This window comes from Carcharhinus amblyrhynchos, chromosome 17 (assembly GCF_965287045.1).
Source record: "Carcharhinus amblyrhynchos chromosome 17, sCarAmb.v2.hapA, whole genome shotgun sequence".
Classification (NCBI taxonomy): Eukaryota; Metazoa; Chordata; class Chondrichthyes; order Carcharhiniformes; family Carcharhinidae; genus Carcharhinus; species Carcharhinus amblyrhynchos.
The window spans coordinates 16,746,616-16,763,291 of NC_137340.1; the positions used below are offsets into that span (position 1 = coordinate 16,746,616).

At 43.2% G+C, this 16,676-nt stretch overlaps 2 protein-coding genes across 7 annotated transcripts in view; one reads left to right on the forward strand and one right to left on the reverse strand.

Annotated features, from left to right (window-relative positions):
- Positions 1-15,853, reverse strand: part of kif11 (kinesin family member 11) — a 56,440-nt gene extending 40,587 nt beyond the window's left edge. The window contains exons 1-2 of one of the 3 annotated variants that reach the window (XM_080205560.1): positions 15,817-15,853; positions 11,125-11,268 (exon numbers count right to left, since the gene is read on the reverse strand). The gene's annotated coding sequence lies outside the window, so the exon portion shown is untranslated. Of the gene's footprint in view, positions 1-11,124; positions 11,269-14,932; positions 14,953-15,565; positions 15,653-15,816 lie in introns of those variants that run through there. The other 2 variants (XM_080205558.1, XM_080205562.1) reach the window with 2 other exon arrangements.
- Positions 15,550-16,676, forward strand: part of ide (insulin-degrading enzyme) — a 123,098-nt gene continuing 121,971 nt past the window's right edge. Inside the window, exon 1 of one of the 4 annotated variants that reach the window (XM_080205563.1) lies at positions 15,550-15,693. In XM_080205563.1, coding sequence (XP_080061689.1) covers positions 15,572-15,693 — 122 coding nt within the window. In that variant the 5' untranslated portion in view covers positions 15,550-15,571. Of the gene's footprint in view, positions 15,694-15,843; positions 15,919-16,030; positions 16,057-16,676 lie in introns of those variants that run through there. The other 3 variants (XM_080205566.1, XM_080205564.1, XM_080205565.1) reach the window with 3 other exon arrangements.

Below are 16,676 nucleotides of genomic sequence, written 5' to 3' on the forward strand. Positions count from 1 at the left end.
CAAACAGACTGTTTTGGGTGGTGCCAAGTGTCTTGAGTGTTGTTGGAGCTGCCCTCACCCAGGCAAGTGGAGAGTATCCCATCACACTCCTAGTTGTGGCTTGTAGATGTTGGACAGGCTTTGGTGAATCAGTAGGTGAGTTACTTGTCACAGAATTTCCAGCCTCTGACCTGCCACCTGTACTCAGTATTTTTACGGCTGGTCCAGTTTAGAATCTGGCCTACGTAATCCCAGGATGTTGACAGTGGGAGATTCAGCAGTGATAATGCCATTGACTGTCATGGGGGGGTTGTTAGATTCTTTCTTTGTTGGAAATAGCCATTGCCCTTCACTTGCAAGGTGCAGAATTTCTTTTTAGGCACGCTCTTGGTATGGATGATGACTTGCTTCTACCTCCATTTCAGTTGGTTCCAAAATGGCTGATAAGCCCAATTGGTGATCTGCAGACTCTGCCACTTGCTTGATGAATTTGGTGGTTGAGGTTTTTTGGTGGTTTGTGCATGCTGTCCAATGCCTCTGCATGCTCCTCATAATGTCAATGTTTCAATGCCTTCCCGATTGAATGTTTTGCATCCTGGTTGGTTACAGGTCAAACACTCCCATAAGTTGGTGGGGATGTTTGACCTCTTCAGGGACACTTCGAGGGCATCCCTAAAGCATTTCTGTATCCTCCTGGGAATCTCTACTGCAGCTGAGTTCTGCATAGTGCAGTTGCTTTGGGTGTTAGGCGTATGAATAACCTGAAACAAATAAAAAATGCTGGAAAAACTCAGCAGGTCTGACAGCATTTACGGAGAGAGAATAAAGCCAACGTTTTGAGTCACAATGACCCTTTGTCAGAGCTGAGTCATCCTGATTCAAAACATTGGCTGTCTTCTGTCTCCATGGATGCTGTCAGACCTGCTGAGTTTTTCCAATATTTTTCTATTGTTTCTGATTCCAGCATCTGCAGTATTTTGCCTTTATATGAACAACCTGTCCTGCCCAGTGACTAGCACCTGGGTACTGGGCATGCTGACTTGGGTGTGGAGCTTCGTTTGGACCATCTTTCTTGTCATCAGATTTGGAAGATATACTATGCAAGTGTTGTTTGCTACTTATCAGCCGGAACTTGAATGTTGTCTCTGGAGTATTTTGTTATTACATTTCTTTTTAAACTGGAATTGTTGAGAGACCAGTATAAAATGTATGACTCTGAGCCCAAAGGTAATGAATAGGCAGTATGTGATATCATTGTGTTTTGGGTAATCTGAAGATTATGGAGGGATGAAGATGGGAGGCCAGCCATGAGCGTTGGAATAGTTGAGTGTGGAAGTTTATGCAGGAGATGATTCTTCTGATTGCAATCCAATGGCATTTGCTATAAAGGTATGTGTTGATATCAGGTGAGAAGAGCAGGGTAAATTCTGATGCCTCTTATATCTAAAGTTAGTTTCACAGATGAATTATGATCACTTTGAATGTCTAATAACTATGGCATTGTAAACCTGCCAAAGTTACCATTTTCAGAAGAAAAGGAGTCAGAAAATTGGGGGAAGAGAGTACAAAACAATAGGCAAAATTGACTTAATCTGGGTGCAGCAAACGGGAGCAGAAAAATAGAAGCAAAATTGACAAAATTATTTTACCAAAAGTAATTACCGAGCTCTGATTTCAATAATGTGAAATAGTATCCAAATTTACAACATTCTATTCCACAAATGGATGGAAGGTGCTCATTGGCTCTGGGAAAATGATGTGAAAATGCTGGCATTGGCCTGGGGTAAGCACAGTAAGAAGTCTCTCAACACCAGGTTAAAGTCACCAGGTTTATTTGGTAGCACAGGTGAGTGAAGAATTGTGTTCACAAACAGTGCATGTTACAGACACAAACTAATTTACAAGATAATGGTTGGAATACAAGTTTTTACCGGTAATCAAATAATGTGAATGGAGAGAGGATTAAGCACAGATTAGAGGTGTGTATTGTCTCCAGCTAGGACATGTAGTGAGATTTTGCAAGGCCAGGCAAGTCACACAGATAGTGTGACATGAACCCAAGATCCCAGTTGAGGCAGTTTTCATGTGTGCGGAACTTGGCTATCAGTTTCTGCTCAGCAATTCTGCATTGTCGTGTGTTGTGAAGGCTACTTTGGAGAACGCTTACCCGAAGATCAGAGGCCGAATGCCCGTGACTGCCGAAATGCTCACCAACAGGAAGAGAACATTCCTGCCTGGTGATTGTCTGATCTTCAAGCCTTACATCAGTGGTAGGGAAAGTATTGGAGAGGATTCTTTGAGACAGGACTTTATTCTCACTTGGAAATAAATAGATGTATTAGTGAGAGGCAACGTGGTTTTGTGAAGGGGAGGTTGTGTCTCTCAAACTTGATTGAGGATTCTGAGGAAGTGATGAAGATGATTGAGGGTAAGGCAGTGGATGTTGTCTACATGGACTTTAGTAAGGCCTTGAACTGACCAAGTGGATACAAAACTGGCTTGGTCAAAGAAAAAGTCTGACAACACCAGGTTTTAGTCCAACCGATTTATTTGATAAAAGACTCACAAGCTTTCGGGTTAGTCCCTTCGTCAGGTGATTCCGAAGGGACTAACCCGAAAGCTTGTGAGTCTATTATCAAATAAATCGGTTGGACTAAAACCTGGTGTTGTCAGACTTTTTACTGTGTTTACGCCAGTCCAACGCCGGCATACCCACATCTTGGTCAAAGAAGACAAGGTAGCTGTGGAAGGATGCATTTCTGAATGGAGGGCTGTGATAAGTGGCGTTCCTCAGGGATCAGTGCTGAGACCTTTGCTGTTTGTAATTATATGTGATTTGGAGGAAAATGTAATGGGTTTGATTAGTAAGTTTGCAGATGACACAGTTTGCTGGATTTGCGGATGGCAATGAGGACCATCAGAGGATACAGCAAGTTGGAGACTTGGGCGGAGAGATGGCAGATGGGGGTTAATCTGGACAAATGTGAGGTAATGCATTTTGGAAGGTCTAATACCAATAGGAAATATTCAGTAAATGGCAGAACCCTTAGGAGTATTGATAGGCAAAGGGATCTGGGTGTACAGGTGCACAGGTCCCTGAAAGTGGCAATGCAGGTGGAGAAGATAGTCAAGAAGGCATACAGAATGCATGCCTTCATTGGCTGGGGCATTGAGTTTAAAAATTGGCAAATCATGTCGCAGCTTTATAGAACCTTAGTTAGGCCGCACTTGGAATATAGTGTTCAATTCTGGTTGCCACACTACCAGGAGGATGTGGAGGCTTTGGAGAGGGTACAGAAAAGATTTATCAAGATGTAGCCTGGTAGGGAGGGCATTGGCTATGAGCAGAGGATGGAGAAACTTGGTTTGTTCTCACTGGAATGACAGAGGTTGAGGGGTGACCTGATAGTTCCACAAGATTGAGGGGCATGGACAGAATGGATAGTAGAAGCTTTTTCCCAGGGTGGAAGAGTCAGTTACTAGGGGACACAGGTTTAAGGTGCGAGGGGCAAGATTTAAAGGAGATGTACGAGGCAGATTTTTGACACAGTAGTGGGTGTCTGGAACTCGTTGCTGGTGGAAGTGGATATGGTAGTGACTTTAAAGGGGCATCTAGACAAATATATGAATAAGATGGGAATAGAGGGATATGGTTCCCCCTAAGGATAGGGGGTTTTAGTTGAGTCAGGCAGCATGCTTGGTGCAGGCTTGGAGGGCTGAAGGGCCTGTTCCTGTGCTGTAATTTTCTTTGTTCTCTTTAACATGTGGTTAACCCTTTCTCTACTAACGTTGTCTGTACCTTTTGAGACTTGATTACCTGTAAAAACGTGCATTCCAACCATTATCTTGTTAATTGAGTTTGTGTCTATATATGTCCTGTTTGTGAACACAACTCACTCACCTGAAGAAGGAGTGAGACTCTGAAAGCTTGTGCTACCAAATAAACTTGTTGGATTTTTAACCTGGTATTGTAAGACTTCTTACTGGGAAAATGGTCACTGGCCTGGCTATTGGGTACAAACAGAAAGCTGCATCCACATTTGCTGAAGTAGAGAGCAGACCTAACTGACCATCATGCTGGTTAATGATGGATTTATTCCTCATCAAGCAAATTTTTTTATGGATGATAATTATTTGCATTATCCAGTAATTCAAATTTATTTCAAATAAAGAAAAACAGAATGCATCAAGAAGGAACTGAAGTTGGAGTGGGGAACTTTAGAGTCATAGGGGTTTACAGCATGGAAACAGGCCCTTCGGCCCAAATTGTCCATGTTACCCTTTGTTTTAAACCCCTACGATAATCCCATTTGGCCCATATTCCTTTATACCCACCTAATCCATGTAACTACCTAAATGCTTTAAAAGACAAAATTGTACCCACCTCTGCTACTACCTCTGGCAGTTTGTTCCAGACACTCTGCATTCACCTCTGTGAAAAAATGCCCTTCTGAACACTTTGTATCTCTCCCCTTTCATCGGCTGTATAGGGCATTGGTGAGGCCGCAGCTGGAGTACTGTGTGCAGTTTTGGGCGCCGTACTTAGGCAAGGATATTTTGGCCTTGGAGGGAGTGCAGAGGAGGTTTACTAGGCTGATGCCGGAGTTGAGGGGGTTGAGCTGTGAGGAGAGGCTGAATAAATTAGGCTTGTACTCGTTAGAGTTTAGAAGAATGAGGGGAGATCTCATTGAGACGTACGTATAAGATGATGAATGGGATGGATGGGATAGAGGTGGAGAGACTCTTCCCGCTCAGAAAGGATAGTAGGACTAGGGGGCACAGCCTCAAGATAAAGGGGGTGCAGTGTAGAACGGAGTTGAGGAGGAACTTCTTCACTCAAAGGGTGGTGAATCTCTGGAATTCTCTGCCCGTTGAAGTGGTGGAGGCTACCTCGCTAAATATTTTTAAGACGCGGGTTGCTGGGTTTTTGATAAGAGAGGGGATTAAGGGTTATGGGGAGAGGGCGGGAATGTGGAACTGAGCCAAGACAGATCAGCCATGATCTTATTGAATGGCAGGGCAGGCTCCAAGGGCTAGTTGGCCTACTCCTGCTCCTATTTCTTATGTTCTTAAATCTATGCCCTCTAGTTTTAGACTCCCTACCTTTGGGAAAAGATATTGACTATCTACCTTCTCTATGTCCCTCTTTTTTTATAGACCTCTATAAGATCACCCCTCAGCCTCCCACACAGAGAAAAAAGTCCCAGTCTATCCAGCCTCTCCTTATAACTTGAATCATCAAGTCCTGGTAGCATCCTAGTACATCTTTTCTGCACTCTTTCTAGTTTAATAATATCCTTTCTATAATAAGGTGACCAGAATTGCACATAGTATTCCAAGTGTGGCCTTACCAATGTCTTGTACAACGTAAACAAGACGTCCCAACTCCTGTATTCAATGTTCTGACCAATGAAACCAGGCATGCCGAATGCTTTCTTCACCACTTTGTCCACCTAATGACTCCACTTTCAAGGAGCTATGAACATGTACCCCTAGATCTTTGTTCTGTAACTCTCCCCAACGCCCTACCGTTAACTGAGTAAGTCTTGCCTTGGTTCAATCTACCAAAATGCATCGCTTCGCATTTGTATAAATTAAACTCCATCTGCCATTCATCAGCCCACTGGCCAAATTGATAAGATACCATTGCATTCGGAGATAACTTTCTTCACTGTCCACTATGCCACCAATCTTGGTATCATCTGCAAACTTACTAACCATGCCTCCTATATTCTCATCCAAATCACTAATACAAATAACAGTAGACCCAGCATTGATCCCTAAGGCACACCACAGGTCACAGGCCTCCAGTTTGAAAAACAACCCTCTACAACCATCCTCTGGCTTCTGTGAAGAAGCCAATTTTGTATCCATTTAGATACCTCACCCTGGATCCTGTGAGATTTAACCGTATGCAACAACTACCATGCGGTACCTTGTCAAAGGCCTTGCTAAAGTCCATGTAGACGACATCAACTGCACAGCCCTCATCTACCTTCTTGGTTACCTCTTCAAAAAACTCAATTAAATTTGTGAGACATGATTTTCCACTCACAAAGCCATGCTGACTGTTCCTATTCAGTCCTTGCATCTCTAAATGCCTGTAGATCCTGTCTCTCAAAACACCTTCCAACAATTTACCCACCACAGATGTGAGGCTCACTGGCCTGTAGTTCCCAGGCTTTTCCCTGCAGCCCTCTTTAAACAAAGGCACAACGTTTGCCACTCTCCAATTTTCAGGCACCTCACCTGTGACTATCGATGATTCAAATATCTCAGCTAGGGAACCTGCAATTTCCGCCCTCACCTCCCACAATCAGGTCCCGGGCATTTATCTATCTTGATGCACTTTAAGACTTCCAGCACCACCACCTCTGTAATATGTACACTCTTCAAGACATCATTATTTATTTCCCCAAATTCCTTAACATCCCTGCTTTTCTCAATAGTAAATACTGATGAGAAATATTCATTTAGGATCTCACCCACCTCTTGTGGATCCGCACACAGATAACCTTGTTGATCCTTAAGAGATCCTACTCTCTCCCTTTATGTATTTGTAGAAGCTATTTGTTTGATCAGCAGTCAGAGAGGGTGCCCATAGGATTCCTTTCTAAATCAAAAAGATAATGGCAGTGGAGGTAGGTGTATTTTATCGTAGGCAGTCTCTGTTCAATATCTTGATTTAATAAGGTGTGTTTGTGTCCATAAGCGCAGGGAGAATGTCAAGTAATAGCTGATCCATCTCTCCTGGCCTGAGTTGTATATTCCCAAGCCCCCATTTACTTGAAATGAACAGCAGTGAACATGCTGAAGGCTTGAACATCAATGAAAAGAATTTGATCTGAAACCTTTTCGCATTTCCACTGTTCTGGGAGCTTAGAGGGGAACCACAGAAGAATTTATAACAGCATCTCTTCTCGTTCATTCCTTTGATGTTTTTAACATGCCAAAAGATCACGATATTTCTGTTTCTTTGTTCAGTTTGCCAGATCATCACTTCAGCAAAGAATATTCTATGTCTAGAAAATGCTTTGTTCAGCCAGTTTACCCCTTCATTCATGCAAATCTTTGTAGAATAAAACAGATTTTCCATTTTGAGATCAGAGGCAAGAAGCACTACTAAGCATACTTAAAACCAGTCACACTGGCAGATTTTGCCGATGTGTGTGAGGGGAGTGTGTGTTCAAAACGTGAAGAGAGAAATGAAAGAAAAACATACATATCTTATTCAAAACTTCTGATGAAAAATAGATGAATAAAACAATTTAGATGGTTCAAGGGCACAGCAATTACATCGCCAGCTGAAATACTGTTTTCTTAACCAAGTATAACCTGTTTAAGAAAGTGTTTTTTTATTGTATTAATGTCACAAATAAGCTTATATTAACACTGCAATGAAGTTATTGTGAATATCCCCTACTCCAGTGCCTGCTTGGGTATCTTGAGGGAGAATTTAGCATGGCCAATGCACCTAACTAGCAAACTGTGGGAGAAAACTGCAGTATCCGGAGGAAACCCACACAGACACATGGAGACTCTGCACAGATAATGACCTAAGCCAGGAATCGAACATGGGTCCCTGACGCTTTGAGGCAGTCGTGCTAACTATTGTGCCACCATGCCATTCAATAAACTATGAATACATTACCACTAATTTCTTGTAATACCCATAGAATCCACATAAGCTGAACGGCCTGCTTCTGCACTATCGAGTCTGCACCAACTCTCTGAAAGAATATCTAATCCTGGCCTATCCCCCTGACCTATTCCTCATAATCTAACCTACACATCTTAGGGCAATTTAGCATAGCCAATCCACCTAACCTACATATCTTTGAACTGAGGGAGGAAACCTGAGAATTTGGAAGAAAGCTATGCAGATACAGGGAGAATGTGTGGAGCTTGCACAATCAGTTACTGGAATTGAACCTGGGTCCATGGCACTGAGGCAACAATGCTAACCATTGTGCCTCCACACTGCCCTATTTTAAGTTCTGTTTGTGTTTTTGTATTTGTTAAATCTATTCCAACCTTTTGAGCATGTTAAATTATTTTACTGAGAGTGTAAATGGACGGTTGTTACATGTTGTAGCTGAATGGGTATCCAGAAAGACACCACCAAAGTCTGATTGTTAAAATTAGAGAAGTATCAGCCAAGAACAGGGTGTGTAGTGAAGAGTAGGCACAGGATCTGGTTGGATTGTGGCTGTTGCTATGCCATGGACACACAGTGATTGAAAACAGACCCCTGTGTGTCGTGCTCCTGACAGAAACCATAACCCAAGAGAGACACGACTCTGAGCACTCGTGACCAACAAAGACAGTGACTGATTAATGCCTTTCCTGTGAAACATGGTCAGTGTTAGCAAGATCTGTATAAGGAGAGACAGAAAGACATCAGCAGTGGTCACCTGCAGAACCAACCACTGCAGAAGAAGCAGCAGGTACCCGACCCCAGAACTCAGAGACATCAGAACAAAACCCATCAGGACGGGTATCCAAGTCATAAGTTTGGATATTTTTAGTGAAGATTTTGATACTTTCTTATACTCAAAGTATTCAAAAAGACAGAGGTTGAATACATAGTATGTAACAAGGTTTTGATACATTCTGAGGCGGAGTTTTGATACTTCAGTGGTAACCTGGTAAACTACAGTAAAAGAGGTTGTTTTATAATTTCAGAGTTTGAGTGTCTTTGTATATAACATCAGTTGACTCTGTATCTAAGGGGCAACAATGTGAAGATTTTGTACTAAATATTCGACTAGGATTCAGCACTATCAACCAGAACTTGGCCTTGGAGGGAGTGCAGAGGAGGTTTACTCGGCTGATGCCGGAGTTGAGGGGGTTGAGCTATGAGGAGAGGCTGAATAAGTTAGGCTTGTACTCGTTAGAGTTTAGAAGAATGAGGGGAGATCTCATTGAGACGTATAAGATGATGAATGGGATGGATAGGATAGAGGTAGAGAGACTCTTCCCGCTCAGAAAGGATAGTAGGACTAGGGGGCACAGCCTCAAGATAAAGGGGGGGCGGCTTAGAATGGAGTTGAGGAGGAACTTCTTCACTCAAAGGGTGGTGAATCTCTGGAATTCTCTGCCCGTTGAAGTGGTGGAGGCTACCTCGCTAAATATTTTTAAGACACGGGTTGATGGGTTTTTGATAAGAGAGGGGATTAAGGGTTATGGGGAGAGAGCAGGAATGTGGAACTGAGCCAAGACAGATCAGCCATGATCTTATTGAATGGCGGGGCAGGCTCGAAGGGCTAGTTGGCCTACTCCTGCTCCTATTTCTTATGTTCTTATGTTATGTTCTTATCATCCACAGTGTAACTCCTAATATAATAAATGATAGCAAGATCCAAGAACTGAATAAAAGCCAGTTTATACTGGCTTAAGTAAATCTACCATGTGGCATCATACAATTTTCTTTGTCAGTGGTGGACAGTTTATAAGCCAACAAACAAATACAGCATTAAATATTAAATAATGGGGCGAATTTTATCATCCCGCCCACCATGGGAATCAGAGTGGGCGATGGACAGACCTTGGAAAGGTCTGTTGACCTCGGGCAGGATTTTCCAGTTTCGGGACAAGCGAGGCAGGAAAATCGCACCCAATATGTTTACAAACTTTGTTTTTTTTTAAAGAAGAAGAGTAATCAATAGTAATCGTTTCAACGTAATGTGATCTCTGAAACAGTTGTGCCATGCTTGCATCCACAGAATCTGTTTCGTCTGCTGCATCAAGGCTGCAGACTCGCCCACAGAAGTATAATTTCAAATCTTTTGAAGAATTTAGAAAGCCAATTTTTTTAAAAAAAGAATTCCATGGTCAAATTAGATAGTTAGCCATTCATTCAGTTCATCAGCTGCTGAACCCTTCATCCATGCTTTTGTCATCTCTAAGCATAACAATTGCAACAAATTCTTACTCGGAGTGCTACCAATTGAGTACAGTTGGCAATAATGTTCATCCATCACATCTGTGCTAAGCTGTATTAACTATAGGTTAAGTCAATTATCAACAGCATCATGTCAGATCTGATAAACTGATGGATTCTCCAATCACTTCAATAGATAAGCAACACCTCGATTTTAAAACAATCATCCTTGCTTTCAAATCCCTGGGTGGGCTTGCCTCTTCCTTTCTCTAAACCTCTAAGTCCCACACCCTTTAAAATATCTGAGCACTTCCGATTCAGGTCTCTTGACCATACTTGATTTTAATCAGTTGACCAATGGGAGCTACAGAATTTCCTTCCTAAGCCCTCAAGCTCTTTACATCTCATTTACGGTGTTCCTGAAAACCTACCTCTGACCAAGCTTTTGTTATGTGCTAAGTTTGTTTTACATTATAACAATTTTATGAAGTGCCTATTGCATTACCGCCCGTTGCTGTTGATAGGCATTTGTGCCTATTTGGATACCTGTAATAGTTGAAATTTGCCTTTCCAGCCAATGAAGATGCTATAAAGCACACACAATACACAGCCTGTACACTATTAAAACATCGTTTTGTTCCAACAGAAACCATTTTAACCTAACTCACTGGATGGGAAACCCAAAGGATGAAATGCAACACTGCATTACACCCTGACCACTGACTACATGGCGAGAGTAAAGAATAAGATCTGATGAGGTGTAGGAGCAGTATTGCATGTTATCTCATTGGTTTCCTGACACTTAGTTTAAAATTGCCAGACACCGCCGCACCTCCAAAGTCTTGGACACATGGATCACCCTTGCCTGTTAAAATAAAAAGTGTAATTCTGTGCCTTACTTACGGTTCAAATAAATATTAATTTATCTTGTGTTGTACTGTTTCTAATAAGGAAATCTGATTAATGCCTAATGTAGATAAAAATGCCTTTTTGTCACACTGATTCTTCAAACTCAACCCTTATGAAATCTGAATCTAAAATAGAGAGATGCATCTCCTGCTGTAAAATAAAAAGATCATTACTTTTGCCTGGATTCTTTCTTCCCCAGTAAGAAGTCTCATAACACTAGGTTAAAGTCCAACAGGTTTATTTAGTAACACTGGTTGAGGCCAGGAGCAGTGCTCTGAAAGCTAGTGGCCTTTGCTGCCAAGTAAGCCTGTTGGACTTTAACCTGGTGTTGTGAGACTTCTTACAGTGTTTACCTCAGTCCAACACCGGCATCGCCACATCATTCTTTCTTCCTCCCCAGTCATGGTACAGGATCCATCAGGATAGGATTGCCATGTAAGATTGTTAATTTTCCAGCACTGAGTAGTTCAGAAACAGTTCTGAAACTGCTGCATTATCTGTTCCGAAAACAAGAAGCAAGAGATAGTAGGGTACAAGAAATAAGTCTGTAATTTAATTGAAGTCTTCCAATGATATCATGAACTGAAAGCTATATTTTAGATATCCAAGATTTAATCACAACCTTGGGGTCATTCTATCATGTTATTTTACAAAATAACATGTCTCTATGTGAGTTTTACATTTCTGAACTTCATTTTTCAATATTCTTTGTAATTGATTATCTGCTTCATGTTCTTGATACAGAATGATGTCCACTGAGCATCTAAATGTTCTAAGAACATAAGAAATAGGAGCAGAAGTAGGCCAACTAGCCCTTCGAGCCTGCCCCGCCATTCAATAAGATCATGGCTGATCTGTCGTGGCTCAGTTCCACATTCCCGCCCTCTCCCCATAACCCTTAATCCCCTCTCTTATCAAAAACCCATCAACCCGCGTCTGTTGCGTTGTTATTGGTGAACAAAAACCCCAAATTGATTATGCAATAACTGACATTGTATTTTTGTGAAAGGATAATGTATGGTATGAATATAATGACAGGCTGGCTTTTGTGGTTTTAAAGAAAACAACTTATTCGATTGACAGGAAGCACATATTTTGGGGGTTAATGGATATTGTTTGGATTGAAGAAGAATTGGAAGAGTTGCACCCTAAAGAACAATTCTATGTCCACTTTTGTTCTCAGTTTGGACTTGGGGAGAGGGACAGCACAAACAGAGTTTGACAAACAGCAAGGCACATTGTGATGAACTCTAAGAGGACATATATACAGGTTGGTTTGAATGGAAAAACAGATGGCATATGTAAATTAATATGGAAAATTGTCAGGTAAATTATTGTAGGAGGAAGAACACAACACATAATGAAAGGCTGTTGAAGGGCCTGGTTGAACTCAGAGTGCCCCCACACTTCAAAAATATAATTCTCTAAAGTAGTGAAGAAAATAAAGGCCAGTTTTGAGTTTTCTGAGTAGAGACATGGAGTACAGGACTGAAGAAGCAATGATAAATTTGATAAAAGACAATTGTTAAGCCACTGTTAGCAGTATTGTGCATGTAGAAGAACATTAGAAATATGGCAATTATGCAGCGTAGATTCATCAGGATTTTGCCAAGAACAGGAAACTGCTAGATTCTGCAGGGAATGCTTAAGATAGTGGAATTCTGGTAGGGTAACCAGTGTGACATTTGTGAAGTTGGAACTCAATCTCATTTGAAACCCCTCAGCGATCAGGGGGAATGCATGCAAAACGAGCTCCAAACCAGTTGCACAGCCTGACCTGGAGACTGGCACAAAATGCACTCCCCTGCCCCTGCCCGCACCCATAAAAGGTTCCCAGCCCACCAAGAATCATGGCAGTGGCTGACACTCACCTTGTGCAGCCTGGAGGGTGGCACCCAGCAGTACTCCACTCCTCACTCTCCTTTGCTACTGCTGCATCTGAGCCATACTTTTCAAGTACTAATTGATGCCGGCATAACAACTCACCAGAGAGGTGCAAAGTAGCTAGGACGGGGGAAGCATGCATCCAAAACTCACCAATGATACTGAAATTCACTCAATTTTTACGCTAATAACTTTGCACCCTTTCTGAGTGCCTTGCAGTTTGCACCATCGAAAGGGGCCAGGGAGATCACAAACTGTTTAGCACCAGCCATGAATTGGATTTATAGTGTCACACTAGTTTCCCAGCTTGCTGCGCTGTTTGCCAGGTGTGGCAAAGTAGTAAAATCAAACCCATTGTGTTGGTCAGTGATCTGCTATGTTATGGGTCATGGTCAAGAAATCCCATAGTACTTGCATCACGTACAGAGACCAAGAGTGAATGTAATTATGTGCAAATAGAAGAGGAAAGACTTGAAATCATTTTTGGAATCAAAAAGTTATAGCAGTCTTTGTAGGGTGGAAAATACTGATGATGGCAGTGTCAAGGATGCAGTGGCAGAATGCACTTCTTATAGTATGAGTACAACATTGAATATTGCAGTTCAAAAGAGAATGCTATCGCTAATGTGCTGTCATGTTTGCTGCATGAGGACTCAGATGTAGTCTGTAAAGAACTGGATGAGTACTTCTCAATGACAGTAACTGAAATTACAGCTGATAGTGGCAAAAATTCTGTTGAAAATAATCTACGATATGGGAAAAGTTTGACCAGTGCACAGACAAGGAACTGAAATTACTCACATTATTGTCATGGGTTATCATGTGAAAGGACAGCATCAAATGGGATCACAGAGTGGTAAGACCAAATTCTTCGCAGAATAGGACTTTTGTAGATCTCTATACTGAACATCTAGGAAAAGTCAGTCTAAAATTCGTAGCAAGAGAATTTGTTTATTGGCTTAGTCTCGTGATCTAAAATCATAGTAAGCAAATATTCTGCCAAAGTGATTTGCCAGAACTGGAGAAATAAGCCACTCAAAAACTCATTTGGGTCATGGTCGACTCATTCATTCCAGTGAGTTCATGTAGACTTTCATGAAAAGGAAAACAAAAGATTGCTCTGAAACTGAAACAAGGAGGAAGACTTAAGGTTGAAAGCTGATTAACTAGTAACGTGGACTGAAAATGCAGGCTACTAATAAATTTGCTAAGATTATGAACTGCAGATATACCCTGGACCTCGGAATGGAGATTTTTGCTTTACTGGGCAGAGATGGTTATGTGCTGCATGAATTTTGAGTAACACCCAGCAATAGGATTCACTGTCTTTCCATCCATGTGTTTTACCTTATTGGCTTGGATCATGTGGTCAGCAGCAAAGTGCAGGCATACACTGCTGACTACATTTAAATTTATGTTCTTGCGAGCAAGGGTTGGTAGGGGGTGGAGTGGTTTGCCACACCTCTTGGATTAAAAGGCCTGGCTACACCTGAGTAGAATCTACACCTGCTAGGAGCCAAGTTTTCATGCTAATAAGACCTGGCAGGACCAGCAGCAAGGTGCCCTGAATTACAAACAGAAAAACTCAGCAGGAGTGACAGCATCAGCACAGAAAGAAACAGTTAATGTTTCAAACGAGAGACGATGACCCAGTGGTATTACTGCTGGCCCATTAATCCAGAAACTCAGCTAATGTTCCGGGGATCTGAGCTCGAATCCCTGCCATGGCAGACAGTGGAATTTGAATTCGATAAAAAAATCTAGAATTAAGATTCTACTATGACTATGAAACCATTGATTGTTGGAAAAATCCATCTGGTTCACTAATGTTCTTTAGGGAAGGAAATCTGCCATCCTTACATGTCTAGCCTACATGTGACTCCAGACCCACAGCAAGGTGATTAACTGTCAACTGCCACTGGGCAACTAGGGATGGCCACCAGCAAAACCCATGTCCCACAAATGAATATTAAAAAGAAACATATAACTTAGTCTTTCAGTTTAAGTGGGCACTTTGGAATAGTGGCAAATCTCTACAACCTAACTATTGCTCTAACACTACATTCTGCACCCTCTCCTCTATGAATGGTATGCTTTGTATAGCATGCAACAAACAATACTTTTCATTGTATACCAATACATGTGACAATAATAAATCAAATCAATGTTGGCCTCAAAATCCAGGCCATTTAAGTTGTGCAAGCTTGGAGCAAAGCAAAGGTTATGGGCAGCATGACAGTACAATGGTTAGCATTATTGCCTCACAGCGCCAGGGACCTGCGTTCAATTCCCGGCTTGGGTCACGGTCTGTGCGGAGTCTGCACATGTCTGGGTGGGTTTCCTCTGGGTGCTCCGGTTTCCTCCCACAGTCCGAAAGACTTGCTGGTTAGGTGCACTGGCTATGCTAAATCCTCCCTGAGTGTGCCCAAACAGGTGCTGGAGTGTGGCGATTTTTCATAGTCACTTCACTGCAGTAAGCCTACTTGTGACACTAACAAATTAACTGAAAACTTAGAGCCAAGGATTTGAATGAAACTCATTACGCAGCTGTGAAGCCAAGAGCTGTATTGGTTCAAGCGCCAAGCTTTTCCAATGGTGCGTTGATGGGAGAGCCAACTTCCCCTCACCAGCCCTCATGATAGATACATATATAAATCCATACATTTGCGTTAAATTTAACGCCAGGAGAATGGAACAAAGCTTCCCTGGCGGTGACATCAGCACGGACGGTATATAAGGCGGTGATAGCAGCCGGATTGTGATGTCACACACGGTGAGGGGGGCAGATTAGCGGCGATTACGGCAGGTGGCTGCAGGTCAAGGGGCCCATCACCGAGCCTGCCGCCCGAGGCCCGAGCCTGCCACCACCCCCCCCCTCCCCCCACCACACCCTCCCTTCCCGAGGCCTACCACCCGATGCCGCTACCGCTGTTTGAGCCACTCCCGGGGGACGCTAACAGCCAGGAAGAAGCCGCCGCAGACCGAGCCAGGGCCGCTCGACGGGACACGGCCTGTGGAGAGGACGCCGTCGAGTTGAAGTAAGATCGCGGTGTCTCTTTCTCTCTCTCTCTCGCGGAGCATCCTCCTCCCCTCCGACCCCAGCGTGAATGTCGGCTCTGGCCTACCCTCACCCCTCACCTCAGCCTTCCTTCACCCCTCACCTCAAACACCGCCCCCCCCTCCCCAAAACAGAGGCGGCCGTGTGAACAGCTGCAGGCAGGCATGCAATGTGTGCGGCGTCTCCTGCAGCTCTCGTCCCGGCGGTAAGTGGGGCCGCAGGGAGGGTTAAAGAGTGCGGGCCGGGGGGTGGAGGGGAGGGGAGAATGGGGCCTTCTTCCCCCCCCCCCGGCAAGCCCAGACCGTGCCGGCCGCTGTGTGAGGAGGTCTCTGCCAGCCATCGGGTGCGACTGGGATGGAGGGGAGGGGGTTGTGTCAAGGAGATGTGAAGGTCATTTTGTTTTGGGGTGAAGACTCTTGACAGCTGTTCGAGGGGCTAAATAAAGCCGCGGCGGGGTTGTAGTAAGCCGGCTTTGGGCCTGTGCTGATGCTTCAGAGAGAGAGAGAGGAACTGTCTGTTATCAAGGTGGCAGCAGTTGGTTACTTTCGGGAGAGGACTGGGAACTCCTGAATTGAGTGTTAAGTTTGAGCACCTCGGGGTGGAAAGTGACTGCTGTCCCCTCTGGAGTGCCCCAGTTTCAAAAGTTTATTGTCCCTTCACCATGAATAGGCATTTTTTCCACCAATGCCTGACTCATTGGGTGTTTTTTTTCTCTAACGATAGTTTTTTTTGCACTTGTAATACTTCACTGCGAGTATACAAAATCGGCTTCTCCAGTGTCTCTGATTTTATTTTTAGTGAGCGGTTGAATGAGCATACGCAACCGACTCTTCACCACCACCACCGCCAATTCTCCATTCAACAGGATTTAGTAAAAGCTGTGACATTCAAGAGTTGGAAGAAACCTGAAAGTGGTTTTGGCGGCGGGGTGGGGGCAGTAGATTTATAGATATTTACAACACC